Source organism: Leptonotus elevatus, chromosome 7, assembly GCF_054856555.1.
Source record: "Leptonotus elevatus isolate MCC_2025b chromosome 7, RoL_Lele_1.0, whole genome shotgun sequence".
NCBI lineage: Eukaryota > Metazoa > Chordata > Actinopteri > Syngnathiformes > Syngnathidae > Leptonotus > Leptonotus elevatus.
The window spans coordinates 4,933,723-4,952,840 of record NC_141245.1 but is presented as its reverse complement, the minus strand read 5'-3'; the positions used below and the strand labels follow the sequence as shown (position 1 = coordinate 4,952,840).

General features: G+C 38.6%; 1 protein-coding gene across 1 annotated transcript in view; it reads right to left on the bottom strand.

Annotated features, from left to right (window-relative positions):
- Positions 1–1,956: 1,956 nt before the first annotated feature.
- The window catches only part of lrrc75a (leucine rich repeat containing 75A), a 45,025-nt gene continuing 27,863 nt past the window's right edge, over positions 1,957–19,118 (bottom strand). Inside the window, exons 6-7 of the mRNA XM_086081528.1 lie at positions 8,771–9,044; positions 1,957–5,052 (exon numbers count right to left, since the gene is read on the bottom strand). Of these exons, the coding sequence (XP_085937654.1) occupies positions 4,465–5,052; positions 8,771–9,044 (862 nt within the window). The 3' untranslated portion in view covers positions 1,957–4,464. The remainder of the gene's footprint in view (positions 5,053–8,770; positions 9,045–19,118) is intronic.

Here is a 19,118-nt window from a genome sequence, read left to right as displayed (position 1 = left end):
AAAATAACATAATTTACCTTGTATTTAAAAAAAATAATAATAATAGTAATATTTTTTGGGTGGTCATATGATCTGACCATAATAGACAACATGCTTGATTTCCAATCATCTTTTAATCAGAATAGCAGATTACTCTCTACAGCATGGTTGAATTTAACATGAAAGTGCTTAGTTAACCGGTTACAAAAATTATTTTAATTTACGTTTTTTTCTCAACTGCAATTATTACATTTTACCACGAGATGTCAGCCCAAGACAAAAAAGAGAGAGAGAGATAGATAGAGGGAGGGAGAGACCGTAACATTCGTTTTTCATCGTTCAACGTGATGGATGTACTGTATAATAAATCAAAATAAAAATTGGTAATTTTTTAAAAATTATTCTTTACTATACTTGCTGATTTAAATGAGCTATCCTGCTTTATAACTGTTTATTAAGGACCTATGCGGTGTGTGGTTGGTGTTAGAGAATGTATACCTTCACTGTAGAGTTTGCATGGTTTCTCTGGGCTTTGCTTGCATTCCAGTTTGGAAAACTGAAGACTCCATATATCATCCAATTTTATGAATGTGAGTGTGAATGGTTGTCAACTTGTCTGTACAATATATGCGACATAAGCCCTATGAAAGACTAGCAAGACATTGTCTGTTTTCCTGCCATCTTATTTATTGTTAAGATCCATTGAGTAACAATTTATCAATAATAATACATGGCATCATTTCCAGTAGCTCTCGAATGTGGCACAAAAATCAAAGATCAGTATGAGCAGTGGAAAGATAAAAGCTGTATAGATACTCTAGCAGAGGTGAGTGGTAGATTGTGAAAATACACAAACAAAAGTGCAAAGGAAATTAATGTTGCTTTTACACAATTCATTAGGTTGTGGCACATTCTAATTGGGTCCAAGCACTACACCAAGGTCCATACCACTGTAAAATAGACCCACACGGGGCAACAAAATATCGTTGATTTATGACAGTGTACATCAAAACTGAACATGATTATTATGATAGGTCGTATTTTTAATAAAGCTCTTACATAGGATCTCGTTAGATTGTGCACCTTAAGTGCATCGTGACACCACCCATTCCATAAATCCTTCACATACCTTCTATGTACATCTGAGGTAAACATCACAGTCATTTCACCACTTCCAATAATAAACTAGTCTAGTCATTTTGTCTGTGGTGATGAACGCGGTTAGGTTATAACTGCTGTGCCTTGAGCCACCTTGGTGAAACGAGTAAACAAAATGCAGCATGGGAGAGAGAAAAAATCACCAAATGGTAGAAAGACGGTTGACTGACTGGTCAACGTAGAAACGCTTATCTAATCTTGAGACCATTTTGGGTGGCGGCGGTTTACTCCTGGACTATGCCCATTCCAAAATAAATGACAGGTGGGGATCGCTTGCTACAGAGAGGCAATTTGACTTCCTGAGCACTGCTGTGGAGCCCTTGCACAAGGCACTGGACCCCGATTTTCTCAAGACAGTTGAGCACTTCAACACCTCTGAATATGGACCACACAAGTAAATTAAAAGCAGGTTTTTAACTGACATGCTCGCAAACACAAGAGGTCCATATTTGATTGACAGTCGCATAAAGGCAAAACTCTACTCAACTGTCTCACCCGCATCGTCAAAACAATAATAAACCTGAGGATAAGAGTCTCTTGCGTCGATTAAGAGGCAATTAATTGATATGACTTTTGGAATTTGACGAATCGCTTGGCAACAGCAGTGACCAGTTTCCAGTGTGCCCATATTTGGAAGTGCTGACGTAATACTGCTAAATGCAATGTGAAAAGGGCTTAACACACCAGTTGTTGATCTGCAGTAGGCCTATATGCACATTTTCACAAATATTTATCATAATCATGACATGACACTGTTTAAAGTTGCAATACGGAACCCCCCCCCCCCCCCCCCAAATAACTTTACAACAAGCTTTTTATTTGACCATTTATGAGTGAAATGCCTTCTAATTAGTAGATGAACACCTTAGCTGTTCACAATGGGTACTCCTGCAAGTCTCTGGCCAATAGTTTTCAGACTGGATTCGGGTTAGAATTTCCCGCGCCCTGTCTGCGGATGTGACGTGATGTGTATGTGAAGAAAGGTATGTGCAGTTTAATTTTTCGTCAGCAGGTGGCAGTAGCGATTCGAAATGGATACGTTCAATAGCTTTTAAAGGGCTCACTGTGAACACATTTTGACAGGAAACGGTTGCATGCCTCTCATGTTAAAGGGAATAATCTTTGCAGTTAGATTCAAGTAGAGTACATCACTGGAATTGTACAACTTTTTTTCCAGCCCATTGAAAAAGGGAACTGCACTGAAATACTTGATTTGTCACGATTTAAGTAAAAACCACAAAAAGAAGAAACATGTACAAGCCACGACTGTATGATAAAGCTTTAGACAAAGTGTTGATCTACAAGTATCGGGTTCTTCAATTAAAACAAGAACAATAAGAGCAGCATTAATATTCAAATTTATCGATGTCAGTACTGGATTCAAGATTCTCTTTTCTCTGCACATTAACTTGTTGGTGACAAAATAACATCAGCTACGTACAGCAGTAATCCTCTGCGAACCTAACATTGCTACCAATCCAAGACGGACAGTTTTCCTATTGTGGCTCTTTTTGGAACATTAATTTTCCTGATAGATCAACCTCAAGGGGTTGACAGATTCTTGTGAACAAGGCTGAAAACAACTGATGACTAGATTGTCCATAAAGTTTGGGAATCTACGCACACATAAAGCTCACACACAACGTAACTATTTTAGAATATGATTACAGAACAATTAATGAAAGAAGCTTATCCTATGCACTATATAGTGTAAGAGTAGAGTAAGAGGACGTATTCCAAAACAATAAAACCATGTTACAAAAAGTTCCGAAAATGGTATTTGATGTCTATTTCTTAGTTGTAACAGCACTTCTTTCCACTATGCTTAATACTGTTAGAAAGCTGGTTTATATTCCTTAAAATCACCATAGAGTAAATATTTGGCACGTTTTACATTGCAATGCACAGTCTCAGTTTTGCTGTTCATCCCACAAATGCAAAATGGGGCACAGGCTTTTCAATGCTATACTGTAAAAGTATGGACAAGAAGTATTGCTACAATAGAAATAATCTACCAAATTCAAAATGTCTCAACTTTTTGTTTTATATAAAGTACAATGAGCACCTTACTCAATTTAATTGTATCAAAGCGTGGAGTACTGGTAGCTTATATTAGGTTGATTAATATTGGGAAGCATTACAATCAGCACAACTGTCAGTGTTATTTTCCTATAACATCCCATCTGGATGGGATCTAATTACTGTTTGAAGTCCACAATTACGAGCAGACTACATCCAAACCTAACATATCAGTCAACACTATATATGCTTTTATTTTATTTTTATATATATATATAAAAAATATATATATATTTGAGAACTGAATGCAGGTAACGTGGTTGCAAAAATCAAATTGTTGAAATCCACAAGCTAGCATGCATGAATGTGATTATAAACTGTCAGCCGAGGGCAGTAAGCAATCAGCTGTTTGCAATTGAGTCCTCGAGTTACGTCGTACGCGACCGACGTGGTTTACTTTATTTTACGGCGCCCGTGCCTGGTCCGTAGCACCTTCTTTTTCGTTAATTTCCCACAATATGAACGCTATTTTAAGGTATTTAAAGTTGTGTTGTTGTTTCTGGGTTAGCCCATCGAGCAGGTTTAAGGTTAAAGTTTGAATTAGCTCCGTTCTGCAGTCTGTCAGCAATGAATGTCTGTGCGGAAACACGAAATATTGGTTCCGGCTTTACCGGGTCTCGCAAATGTTTTTTTAAATTATTGTGCAAAGTATTTCGATGTAAACATCGACTTTAACGGGAAAATCCGACTTACGTCGAAATTCGTGTTACATTGCCAGGCGCCAGCATAGGAAGGGAACTCTGCCGTAACTTGAGGACTCCCTTGTACTTCGTTTTATTTCCACCAATCTCATTAAGCTAACTTTAACTTCTGATTCTTGTCATTCTAATCTATCTGTTTATCCATTGATTTAAAGTGGATAGCATTTTCAACAGTCTTTAAAGAGCCTGATATTATTTTATTTTTTAAATATTTCTCAACACAGACACCTAACCATTAATGGGACACATTCTAGGCACATGAAGGTACTATGATGTCACCAGAAGGTCCTGATTCAAACCCTGAACAGGATTAGTTACAATAAAAAGCTTATTAATTACGTAGTGGTTTTATGCATTAGGCTCCCTCTGTAATTTATAACTGACAATCCTATGTCAGGGCAGTTGTTGTCCAATCGCTTGCCACCTTGCTTCAGCTGGTTAAATCTGGCTTGTTCAAGCTGGGAGCAAGTTTTCCCTTGCCTCCTGCCACGTGTACCTCGCCACAGCAGGAGAAATCATTTAAGCAGAGAGGAGAAAGGAGCAGCAATCAGGTCAAGTGCTCTGATTGGTCCGTCACATTGTCAAAATCATCCTCCTCTGCTCTCATTGGCTCTGCAGCTGCAGAGGAGTGCTGTGACTGGCTGGAGCAAGACAACGGGGAAGAGTGGCTCTGTGTGTCATCCTCGTCCTGCGCCATCACCGCCGTCCGACCCAGCCTGTCTTTCCTCACCAGCTCTTCTTCATGTCTCCTCCTCCTCGCTTTCCTCTGCTCCTCGACCGTCCACATACTTTCGTCTTCGTCCTCCTTCCCTTGCGCCTCCCTGTCGAAGTCCAGCAGCTCCTCCATCATCTCCTCAATCTCCAGCTCACCGTCCAGCTCCTCCTCCACCTCGGACCGCAGATCTCCCATGCTTTCAGTCCTGTTGGTGTCGTCAGTCTCCTCGTCTTCGCCGATACCTCTCAGTCTTTCGGGGGGCTCGCTGGCCTGACTCTCGCCAAACTCCAGGATGGTGGGCAGGTTGCCCTGCTTGGGACAGCGCTTCCTCAGGCTGACCAGGAAAGGCTGTGGCAGGGAGAAGATGTCCACATTGTTTCCCAGGTCGATCCATGTCACACTTGGGAAACTGTTGGGATCCTGTAGGGATAAAAAATACCGATACTTATCACTGTTTTTCTCAGGTAAAAACAAATAAATGCATTCATTTTGAGTTAATTTAAAGTTCCTTTAATGCCACAATTTTTTTTTAACGCGCGATTAATGACCGCCCTTTACTAGGAAAGCGTGTACTGGGGGAATTCCAGTCGCGACGCAGCAGAAATGCGCACGTCAAAATTTAGCAGTATAGTAATACATTTGACATTGCATGTATTTGTGGAGACTGGGGTCATGTTATATTTCACAATTTTGAAAATGTGCAGAATTTCACAAGTTAAGTCATGTTAAAAAATAGATCGCTCTTAATATGAAAAGAAAAATGCACTGAGCTGTCACCAAGGTCTTACAAATGCAATTATGCCATCTAGTGGCAGAAAAATTATTAATAAATTACTGTATCAATGACTAAAAGATTCAGCCATATTTCTATTAGATTAAAATTTCTCCACTTTTATGCCAACAAGAGTATAAAGACTTAGATTTTTTTTTTTACATTTTATTATACATTTAGAACAGATATAAAATTTGCGATTAATCATGAGTTAACTATTGAAGTCATGCGATTAATTACGATGAAAAATTGTACTCGCCTAAGGCCCCTAGTTAAAATGTAATCACAGCAACAACAACAACAAAAAGTGGTATCAAAATATCATAACATTCTACATATTTAAACTGACAGACTTGACTATCAGCATTATTTACAAATACTTGCTCAAATAAAAAATCTATGCTCTGGAAATTAAATCTGTTTATGACAAGCTCTGAAAAGCCAACTTGAACTACCGGTAGTGGAATTGTGGTAATTATTTTTGTTTGTGTTTAGCTATTCAATAGCACATGGATGTGGGGGAACCTGGAGTACATCGCATATTTCATAAATATGAAATGAACACATTCGTAGGGTTGTGCAGTATTTAGCGTACTATTTTCAATCAATTTGGCCAAGGGTATAGATTTGGACTCTACCAACCATTCACAATAACGTTTGTTGATGTCATTGCATCTTCCTCAATGTAAAAATGGCTTCACGCACGTTTGACTATTGACAATTCTGAATATTCGGGCATTTCTGATACTTCCCTTATGCAATGCAATACAAATGCTTCCTTTATATGGTGAAAACAAACGGCGGATTGTATTGCTTTTGCCTGTGACTATCGCAGATTGTTGTAGCAGTCAAACGGCATCTCATCACATTTTTTAAAATCAAAATAATCCTTACAAATCAAATTACAATGATCCAAAGTCCAATGCTTTTCAATGAGCGGAGAGATTTTCTTTCACCGAATTGACTGCCATTTTGACTTTGTCAACAGTGCGGGCAACTCCTCCAGCTCTACAGCTGGCTAGCTTACTTAGTAATGAAAGACTATCTTAAATGTAGTCCTACTACTACACTAATGTGGTCACCGTTTAAACCCAACACAAGCAAGGCTTTTCTGGCAATATTTTCAATGTTACAAATGTGGGACTGGCGCAAGGTAAATAGCAGATAGCATTTAGCATTAGCTAAAGCAATAATAACACAAGCACCGGTCACCAGATTGACTAGTAATTCAATTTGTTATAAATAGTACCTGATAATAATTTATTGTGTATTTTATTTTCAGCTGAATTGTAGTGTCCAGGTTTTTCATTTTGACAATCTGGTCACCCTAAGATAGCTAGCGTGACTAAATATGGCGCGGAGCCGCTCTTCTAAAAGTATTAATCATCTCCTCCATGTCATTGATTAAGATGTACTTTTCTGACAAGTATTGTCATCATGAAAGGAAGATGAGAAGTAATTAAGAGGAAAAGATCAGTCACAAAACACCAGAGTACAGTGCTATAGTATACTTTTCACTGAGGTCTGTCTGGAACCGCGTGATAGCAAAGAATAACCAACTATGAACAATAAATTAGTATGACGTAGGAGCTATTTATAGGACAAGTGCAACACCTGGAAATGATTGAATAAATGATCACTTACGTCTGCGGAGAAGAGCTGCCTATAAGGTTCAAAGTATATTATTAGCATAATATCAGAAATGTCACTAGTTTGTAGAATTGAGTGCTGAGTTTTGATTTTGACTTTTGAGGTCTGCACAATCAATGTTTTTCAACATTACATTCTTCTTTTTCTTCTTTAAAAAACAACAACTTAGCTTTGCTTAAGGACCACTCAGCCCTTACTCATTCAGAGTTCATTCATACTTTCATTATAAAATTGTTGCACTTGGGTTTATATTGTGATATTGTGAATATTTGTGACAAGTTGGACCCCGGAAAAGAGCAAGGAAGTGATTTAACAGTCTTTAAATGAAAGAGAGAAAAAAAGGGATACAAACTGAAGAACCGAGTGTTATGTTCTAAACTAATAGGAAAAGAGATTAACTGAAAACTCAGATGCAAGGCAAAAAGCAGATACAAGAAAAACATTAGTATTTTGAACACCGGTATCTCCCTGGCAAGCAAACAGCTCTTCAGACTGGGAGCTGATTACCAGTCACTCCCAGATGCGCATCTGCAAGGGTTGGAGCTAATTGGCAATCACTCCCAGGTTCGCGCCACCTTGTTCACACCTCCCAGCTCACTGCGCACCCCCAAAGGAAAAAAGAATAATTTGGGCCTTGTTAAGACTGGCAGCCCAAATCCGACTTTTAGCCCATCCAGATTGAAAGTGGATGGCTCTTTTGCAGTCTGAACAGTCACAAAGCACATGAAATCCAATTTTTGCAGGACGGGTTGAAACTACATGCGGGATGCAGTTTCATATCCGATTTGGACAAGATGCGTCTCAATCTATTCAGATTTGACTGCAAAAACCAATGCGCCCTTGCTGTCAATATCCAATCGGTCTGCTGCCCAGCTGGTTTCTCGCATGCCCGGCTGTCAACAACTTGATGGCTCCACTGCCCCGTCAGCTCCCGTCAAGCTCAACCGGAAATACAGTGACAGTTTACGTTACTTGCGCTGAAGCAGGTCTCGCTACCGCGTCAGTTCTTCACGCGCAACCGGAAATAGCGAATATAAGTGCCCGGCTGTAGCCAAAGACATATGGTCGATAAAAACAACAAAAAATAAAAATAAAAATAAAAATAAAATAAAACCGTTTAACACGCTTGCGAGAAACGGGAAGTACGGAGCGGTAAATAGCGTCACACACTATCCGCGCTGGGCGCCGCCTCCGTTCGACGTCGTTACTACAGCAACCTGTCAGATGGGTCAATAATGTGGCTCCATCTGAACAGGGCCAGATCGGATTTGAACACTTGCTAAACACAGTCTGGACAGTCAGCCCTAAAAATCAAGATTTGAGGAGGAATCCGATTCAGATATGCCTGTCTGAACGCAGCCTTAAGAGACAGCTGACAGCGATAAAACAAAACACAAATCAGGCAGAACATGACTGGTATATATACTGTTACCTTGAAGGTTTTAGGTTCATACCGTGATATGTATGTTACCTACCTTATTAAATCATTGATGATAATTAATGTAATCATTAACATGAATCAGTATTTTGGAAAGTGCATAAGTAGTGGTTATTAAATATAGGGTGATATGGAAAATTGTGCTTTGGAACAAATGTTATTATAATCCGTCTTCAAATATCAGCACAGAAATACTGTTTATGTGATTCTTGCACAAAGAATCACAGAAATGTGTATGTGAATACTCTAAAAATAGCAAACAACAACACTGAAGTCACCTTCAAGGCATCGGTCAGCTCCTTCAAAATAGTCCTGGTCAGCCGGTTTCCATTCATTGCCAGCGTCTCCAGGTGAGGCAGGGCAGCCAGAGTGGGCACGAGCAGGAGGAAGGCCTCATCGGTCAGCTCGGTGAAGCCCAGCTCCAAGCTAACCACTGTGGAAGCGTGATGCTGGAGGTGCGCACACAGACGTTCCATGTCGCGAGCAACCAGAGGGATACCGGACAGATCCAGCGCACCGCTGGATGGAGGTGTGGACAGCACCGCCTTCAAACTAGAAACAGACAAATTGCATGACACGATTTATTCCTTAACTCATTCCCTCTCAGCCATTTTCACTGAAGCAACCCGCTTTGCTCACGGTTGTTTTACTGGATTTTGACTGATTTTTGCAAGGCCTCCAAAATATTGTTTTATTGGATTGCTATAAAAACATGGAACCTTCCAAAAGAAAGATTAAAGAGTCTCTTGTTTTTTCAGGAAAAAAAGTATATTTGTATCTGTTTCTGTTTTGCAGCAATTAGCATTAGAATATAGCTCAATTTCATCAATATTCACATTCTTAGTAAAAAAAAAACACTGACAAAAATAGCTTGTTGCAAGATGGCCCTGGCTGTTCTCTTATACTCTGCTGCCACCTGCTGGCCGCTCCCCCTTTTTTTTTTTTTTTTTTTTTTTAAATCACTGCCATTGCTTTAAGCTGCCACATCTTCATGTCAGAAGCTGCATCAAAGCTTTCTATATGCTCTTGCAAAAAAAAAAAACATTTAAAAAACGTGTAAACACGTTTTGGGGAGTGAAGGACAAAGTGTTAAAAACGTGTAAAAACGTTTTTGGGTTTGAATGAGTTACAATTGTTACTTCTTAAACAATTACAGTACACGACTGCAACTCCAGTATATATGACTTACACATGAATGTTCAGTTAATATACATGGTGAAGTTAAACATCTGACAGTGTTATTCAAAACTAACCACACCGGTTTGGATTTTTGCTACAGGTCTAGTGTGCAGGTGTACCTAATGAAGTGTCTGGCGAGTATAAAAGAATACTGTAGACCATGAACTTTTAGAGTGGGCATGCTGTAGTGACACGTATGCGAACGCCTGCTTGGGCGCGAGCATAAAAATGTTGGGGATATTTTTATTATTAATTTTAATATTAAATATTAAATATAATTTAATTATTATTTCATACCAATGTGTAGGTATAAAATTAAAGTGAAAATATTCAGGACTGACGCAGGTTGATGCACACACACTGTAATGTAACCAGCTCTGTGGTGAGTGAAATGACAAAATCACACGCCCACAAATTTGCCAATACGTTTGAATATACAATATTTGGAACTGGCTCATGCCCATGAAGTGGGCTTCACAGGGAAAGGAAAAAATGACATCGCAGCAGAGCCGCAAGAGATTTCAACTAACAATAAAGTTTGCTAACCTGTGGACAGCCATTTATGTTTCTAATACGTCCTTGCTTGAAAATGAGGGGCGAAATTCTTCCCCGTTTTCGTAATGATTAGGCTACTTCAGTAGGACGACCGCTTGAAATTATATCCTCGCTGTAGCATTCCTGGGCATGGCCAGAGGACCGCGGAGTGGGCCGTGGGCCTGCGGAGCACGGCCGAGAACGCTGGAGCCTTCTTGGGCATGAAATCTGGCATCTGCCGGCCCTCTATCTCCGGGCCATACACCGTTGGAAAGGTCTCATCGAGACAAATCTGGGGATGCCCGTATGTCCGCGGTAGGACGTAGGAGATACGGCCGCCCAAAGACCTCCAGGACACCAAGGATTTTAAAAAATTTACCCTGCTGGCGATGGTTCCCATCCCGGGTAAAAATCCGGTGTTTGCTGGCCTTCTTCTCAATCACTGACTGTTTACTAGAGAACAAGTCAAATAAGTCAAATAAGCCAATTATGCGCATGCGCGTTGTCAATGCTTCTTTACTGCCAGCTTTTTTGCCATTCAAAAGGCGTACGTACAGAAACAACCTCTCGGAACTAACAACTTGATTTCTCATTGCTCATGCGCGAAACAAGCTGTCGGCTTTCCACCAAACAGGACAAATTAAACAGGAATTTAAGACCAAAGCAGTAGAACTAAGGTATTGTATAATAAGGTATTGTATAATAGAGGACACTGACTGATAAATATTTTCAATGATTTTATTAAAGGGCTTGGGCCTTCAATAAAATCGCAATCATAGCTTATTATGACCGCTCACCACTGCTGTACATACTGTATGAGTTATAGCAGGAATCTTTGGGCAGCACACAAATGAATGAGACTAATGAGACAAACGGTCTATAGGTCAAGCTTTGAGGCTCAATTGCTAATAGAAACAGTACATTTATAAATCAGAAATATGGCAGCTGAGAATAACTGTGGGGACATGTAGACAGTTTGCCACGAAGGGGATTTAGAGCTTAAGATGCTGAATTTTGCAGATGAAAAATGGCTTCTGAGTAGCACTTAAAAGTGTAGTCTCCGACTGCATGGTCTGCGCTATAAATAAACCCATTGGGACAACTGGATTTGGCAGAGAATTAAGTGAGCTAGACACAAAGGGTTGGTCTGCTCAATGAAAAGGTTGAGCGGAACACTTGACTTTTCATGGGCTGAAAACCCCCCAAAACCCAGCAGCACCCACAAAGTGAATGTCAAATTAAATACATATGCAAATTAGCCATATAGGATAGGATCCAGCTCAACCTCGACCCTACTCGGAACAAGTGCTCTAGAAAATAGATGGATGGATACCTTTACATACACTGAAAAAAGGATTGTAGAAAATTTAAGAAAAAATATAGTAAAATAAAATTATTACTTTAAATAAGCAAAATTATTTTATTAATTTTACCTGCAAGATTTTGAAAAATAAGAAAATAATACTAGGCCCATATCAACCACTGCGGTCTTGAAAATAATTGTAATGTCAACTTTTTTCAACCTGTAATAAATAGAACTATTTTCTTGAAATTAGTATTTTTTATGCTTGAATAACTTAGCCTGAGAGTCAAGCAGGGAGGTAACAAGTCCCATTTTCTTTGTCATGACCCAGCCAGGAATTGAACCCACAACCTTCCAGACTGAGGGTAGGCACTCTACCACTAGACCACTGAGCTGGTAGTGAAAGAAGGAAAAATGAGCTTAGTAATTATAACGAAATGAAACATATTGCACTCGTCTGTTTTCATACTTGTATTATTTTCCTTTTATCTTATTACTAGATTATGCAAAATCTTGAATTCATAAAACCCCAGTTCAGGGCCTTTGATGTTGGTTAGTTGTCATCTTGAAATGCTTGTTTTAATCCTCACAGTGCTTAAAACTGGCTGTTAACACTCAATGCCAAGACTGCTTGCTCAAATAAGATAATTAAGTAATAAGTATCTTAAAATAAGCACAATGATCTTTTCATTTTAAGTAAAAATAACTTAAACAAAATAAGCACACATTTAGGTTAAATTTAAGAAATTATATCTTACTTAAGATTTTAGTTTTTACAGTGTTCCCTTCCCTCTATTTTTGCATGTGAATTGACACAGATATTTACATTTATGATTGTTGCGTAAGGAAGAAATCAGAAGGTTAAACAGAAAGTTACGTTCATTATCTTGATGAGGTTACGACTGACAAGAGACCGATCCTGTGTGCATTAAAGAGATTGTTGATCCATCGCGGTCACTCATCCTTTCAACGTCTGTTCGGATGCTAATACAATACTGTGTGGTTCTTAGCAGCTGCTGTGACTGAACGGCATTTATTTCATTGTGCACTGGCAGTTTTAAATGTTGTTCTGTGAAAATGGATCCTTGCTGTGGTTGAAAAATGTGCAATTTAATATTTGTTAGCCGACAGCTTCACAACTAAAGTTTGATATGGTGGTATCTTATTGTTCATGCAGAATCTTAAAACAATGTAAGTATAATTTATGAATGTTTGATGTATAAAATCTATACATGAACAGGGCAGGTGATCGCATTCTTGTAGATATACAAACCCCATTTCAAAATCAAGTTAAGATGTGTAAAATGTAAATAAAACAGAATCCAATGATTTGCAATATATTCAATTGAATTCATGACAAAGACGAGATATTTAATGTTCAAACTGATGAACGTTGGTTCTTTTTGTAACTATTCACTCAATTTGAATTTTATGCCCGCAACATGTTCCCCCAAAAAGCTTGGACGGGGGCATGCTTACTACTGTTTTACATCACCTGTCCTTTTAACAACACTCAGAAGCATTCGGGAAATGTGCTGCTTGAATGAATTGCTTTCTTTATACCCGTTTCGCATTGCTCGGCAGAGAGCGAGTGGCCATTCTACGTCACTACACAGAATGCGTTTGCGACGTTAACAACTATGTACACATTTATTTTATTGATTTATTTTTATTATTTGATCAATTTAAAAGGTAAAAGTGCCAAAGCATTCCATAATTAAATTTGAACTTGCGGCAACTTCAGACACTCAGTAATTAGTGGCTGCTATTGAAAGCTCATATAATAATGGTAACAACGTCCTAATTGTTGATTTCCTTATGTATTCTGATGATGCATTCGGGGAAGGTCAAAAGTCAGAATTAACCCAGTTGAATTTTCCCAGTGCCAACCTAAAAGTGTTTGAGGCGAAAGTAAACAACCAAAATGGCGGATAGTGATAAATAAATATATATTTTTTTCTTGGTCCTCAAAATACTTTTTAACTTCCAGCAAACTTGCCTTCATTATTTATCTTATTTCATAAGCATTCCGTACAGCTCAGTAGTTCACCATATAATTGAATGCCCAGAGATACCCGCATAATGTCACGAACATGGTGCCACGTGAAGTTATGTTGAATATTTATGAATGAAGAAAGCTATCTAGTTTTATACTCAAGTAAATTGTGTTTTACCATTCACGGTCTGTGTTTCCATAGAGTGAGTGAGGTCACATTTTCGTTCGACTTCGCAAGTGGGATTCCCGAGTTCAAGAGGGCGTTCCCGTACACACTTCCTGGTATGAAGTGGGAAAAGTCCGTCTTTCTTCAAATGCAACATTAGAAATGCACTTGATGGTGACTGTGTCCTTCAGACTCACTCGCTGGTAGAGTGATGAGTCTGGTTTGACTAAACTGGCGAAATGAAAATTCAAGTATGGATGGATTTGTTTGACTTTTTAAATATTTAGTTTCAACTGTATGTCCTAAAAGTCATTTGTGTTACTGAAGTGAGAGTCAAACATTAAGAACCTTGGTAAAAATTATAATTTAATTTCTCCTGGCTACGGCCCTGGGTGAAGAAACGGCATACTTCACCAACACCACACTTGCAAACAAGAAAGAATATATAAATGCAGGTATTCATGAGGAACCAAATCCAACTCAACTGTCAGCACAAGTGCACCCTTCACTCTGATGTTCACTCTACCGAATGCATGCAAGCATCCAAAATGTGCAATTTTATGTGTCAATTGATTTTCTCCTTTTGGGATGAATAAAGGCTTGTTCTATCATTCATTTTTCGAATGTCATTTGTGCATGCCTTGCTGATGAAGGAATGAAAGACTATACTTTGTTTCAGTTTTTATCAATGTTTTTGTCAAAAACCTAGCTTCCCACTACCCCGCCCCCTAAATACAGCACCTTTAGCCCACATCTGTTTTCAAGGTTTTTTTTCTTCTAGATCTCACTCACACTTACTCACAGCAGTCTCTTACACGTTGTTTGCGTAAACTCATTGTGACAAAATACACCCACAGACAGACGGATTTAGGATATTTTGCCACAAAGATACACCCACAGCCACTAAAAATGTCACAAACATAATTAGTGTGACATAATATTATGAAGAACATTCATATGTTTTCTATTTCTAGATTTATTGTAGAAAAATAACATTATTTTATAGGCAAGGCACACGGAAAGACAGTCTGTCAAGGATCTTTACATGCTTAAATGCAAACCACTCTGCATGCTTAAGCAATGTCTAGATGTAATGTCACTGAGGTGAAGGTAAAGCATTTCTAAAAATGTTGCATAATAATCCCTGTTGGTGTGGGAAAGAAAATCGAATCTTATTATTAAATCCTCACTCAGTAATCTACAGTTCTGCTGTCATAATGAATCAAGTTTTTTGCACATCAAATAGAGATGATGAATCTGCTGTCAACAATCCGGTACAACTCATCGCCTTCATAACTGACGTGTTTGACCACATGGAGAAATGAAGGTGAAGTTAACCACTAAATAGAACTGTCAGACCAAACATGGGCAAACAACGTTTGAAACAGTTACATGAAGTGGTGTCCATGTCGCACTCACTCAACAGGGAATCAAAAATGACTTGATGAAAGTATTATATGCTTCTGCAAACCCTTCCAACAGTAGCTTTGCCTATCCATGTAATACCTTTTTTTCCCTTACTTTTCCTAAATGCTGAGGTAACGTCAGGAGGAAATGGTAGAAACGTGCTTCTGACTTAAAAAATTAATAACAAATCTATAAATAATGCACTAGCGGAAACATTATACATATATAAGAAGCCCATTCCAAAAAATGACTTGGCAATTATTTTAAGAGTTAAATATGTTTAATACTTTGTCCTGCACTCCCCCCAAAATTGTAATGTTTTTTTTTTATGTTAGAACATACAGAAGCTTTGATACAGCCTCGGAACTGAAGAAAATACTTAAGGCTATGGTAGTTATAAAAAACAGCCAGCAGGTGGCAGCAGAGTATAAGAGATCAACCATAGCCATGTTGCAACAAGCTTTTTCCCAGTGTTTTCAACAGGTTTGTGAATAATGAAAAAACTTAGATATATTCTAATGCTTATTGCAGGAAAACGGAAACAGATACAAATATATATTTTTCCTGATGAAAGAAGAGACTTTAATCTTTATTTTGGTAGGTTCCATGTTTTTATAGGAATAGAATAGAATATTCTGTGGACCTTGCAAAATCAGTAAAAATCCAGTAAAACAGCGGGGAGCGAAGGGGGTTGCTTCAGTGAAAATAGCTGGGAGTGAATGAGTTAGGTATTGTTGTCAAAAACAAACAATAAAATATATGTGTACTAGTGTTGTTATACCGATTCCGATACCCAGAGCTTTGCAGTATCGGCCAATGCTGATACCAAAGTTTTTTTTTTCTCAACATGAAAAAGCTGTCCTGCAATTGGTTCAGAGCATTCAAGGTTAGCTCAGCATGCAGTGAACATGTCACACATCAGTTAATGTCGTGCATGAGCAAGACACAAGATGCTGCATCCCAAATCCTATATTAGCGTCAAAATTAATGGTATCGGCATGTTACTTGTTAGTACTCACCGATACCACTGTTTTAATACAGTATCGGGGCCTCTGCCGATACCAGTATCGGTATCGGAACAACACTAATGTGTACTTTATATACTGTATTTTTATGATTGGTTGGCGGCCAGCTGCGTCTCGCTCGTTAAAAAACATGAAATGGGTGTGTGCAGTGGAGTTTTTTTGCCTCATCACTTTAAGAAACGCCTACATCAATCATCAATAAGAGGACAATGACGTCACGGCCCTCCTCGGCCTGCATTTGACAACCAGGTTAAAAGAGGTTCTGAGCAACGCTTCCATTGCAACCACGTAAAAGTGTAACAAAAAAGTGACCACAAAGGGCAGAGCCAGGCTATTTCGCTGTAGAAAAGGTACAATGAAAAACGGGCAATAGACTATTAAGGTCGATGACCCAGGGCCGCCTTGCCGATGACAGAGACACTGATCTAATATTACAAACTGTAGTATATGACACCTCAGTGACTTTGAAGGTGAACTTCATAATTCTGCTGTATCCTATTGTGTTCTGGATGGTTTGCTGCGTCCTCTGTGTCTCTCCAAGATCATGTATCATGCAGTCAGTTGGCTCCCCAAGCCACTTTCTTCTCCTCTCCTTGATTGGACAGTGGAGGCGAGAGAACATGGGCGACTTTACTGTCAAATATGTTCTTATATATGTTAATTTTCTAAGAAGACAAATTAATATGTTTTCTCCGATCATTGTTCCACATGAGTCTTTTGTCTGTAATGTTTGTCAAAGAAAGCTATACGTTGGATTCATGGGAAGTTCTGCAGAATTTGTCACACTTTTGTCCTTGATTTAATCTGTTCATAAATAGCAAGTTTATGCCAGTTGACCCAAATCAGGAATTACTGTGCTCATTTTGTTCATATATGGACATGAGAGACTTAACGTTTGTAGTTTGTAAGCGTACACTAATTTAAACACACGCATGCATGACTCAAGCCATAGTTCAGAGAAATGGAGACTGTCCAACTGTTGTGACTTACTTTGAGCTTTTTTAATTCAATGGGAAGCTCCAGGAATTTCAGAGTTTAGATGCCTATCAAGGACAAAAGCCTGAAAGTAGGCTATGTATTTACTGCTTTTATAGTGTAGCGTAGTTTGACCAACAAAGAATATGACACACATACCGTTTAATTATGACACGACGCCCAAACCAGTTGTAATTCCAAAATTGGCCTATGAGAAACAGCAGAGTGCCACTAAGGCATCCATCCAGCCTATATAAAACAATAACAACAATATAACCAGAAAATGCATAGAAGAAGGAATAGAAGATGCTAGGCTAACCATTAGCCTATTTGGTAACTACATTGCAGTTGCCAACTTGTTTTGTCATTTTGACTGTGGTGAATGACACAACTACTTGCTCCTTCATTTGAGTCTGGCAAGAACGCTAGCTTCAAATCGTTTTGATATTGTTTGACTATTGCCTCATTCATGCCACTATCAAGTATTGTGTTTTATGTTGCACACTGAAAAAAAGGATGTAAATATTGTTTTGTCATTTGTGATTGTTGACCAGACTGATTTTGGAGCAGATCCGTGAGGAAAATTCACTTTTAACACACACCTCACCATACCATATTACATAATCAGAGGGGATAATCATGGTAAGAGGCAATACACAATAAGCAATACATAAAATAAAATTGGCTGTGCCTTAAGAAGGATGTACAGTTGCTGACAGCTGCTCTGTGCTGTGTCAGAATCTTACTAAAAAAATATTCCCACATGACAATATAGCAAATACCATTACACTGGCGCTCAAACACTGATCTGGCTCCTGGCCTCTCGACAAACAAGCCATAAATTGATGGCACACAACTGCGGTCATGATCTACTTTAAGCGTGCTAATACAGACACTGCACCTTTGTCATCAATGGCAGCTCCTGCTGAAGCACATCTAAGAAAAACCCTCAAGATTATGAATTATTTTGGCCGTGGTCACACAAAATGATTTCACTTGCAGTTTCCTGTTTGATTAGAAACAAATGAGTGACCTACAGTTAATGCACTCTAAAGAGGTGTCATCAGTAAACACAAATAAAAACAATAAATAAAAACAGGTTTATCCAGTGTGCAGAAAGATTACGATAATATTAGCAAAAACATCATCTAGAATGGAACTGTAAAAAAAAAAAAAGGTGCTACTCGGGTAAGCAGCAGGAGGCTCAGCTGGGTAACACCATATGATTCATACAGCGACAAGGGGTCAGCGTTCCACAGGGAATTTACATGAGTCACAGTGAGATGAAAATAATGCTGTTGTGCTGTGGATGTGACTGAAGAATCCTTTCATGTTTCATTTAATTCAATTACATTTATTCATAGGAAGTCAAAGGAATGCTTTCAGGTGTGACGACAGTCTCACCCAACTGCATTGACTTTCACATCACGAACGTGGACAATAAATGTAACCTTTCAATTTATGTCAGACAGATATTTTTCTAAGGATACATTCATACTTAACAGACACGGTAACAAATATGCAAATGTGGAGGGAGGATGCTTGAGACAGATGTTTAAAAATTCAATGCAAACATTCCATTATTTTATTATATTTTATAAATCTCAACATGTGTGCCATGTTGACTGTATGCTACCACTTAGCAAAAAAAATTATTTTCCATTTTTCATCACACATTTACACTACGCCTTTTGTGCTATGAATTGTACATTTACTTGGGTATTCTGATTTAGACGTTCCACTATATATATCCGGCTATAAAAGCACAGAGTGTTGCAAACATCCTGAGTCATTCTGCACATACCGTAGGTGGGAGGCAATCAATACGATTTGTTAGTGAGACAGCAATGGCCAGCCAGTCAGCCAAGCACAGTCGACAGAAACAAGGTCATTACAACAAGTAAATATTAACCATATGGCTATATTAAAGAAAGACACAGACAGACATACAGACAGACAAACAGAGAAAGAAAGAAAGAGCTCAGGTCAGGTGAAATTTGCTTGCATTGGATGTGATGTCTTGCTGTCCTTTTCACCACAA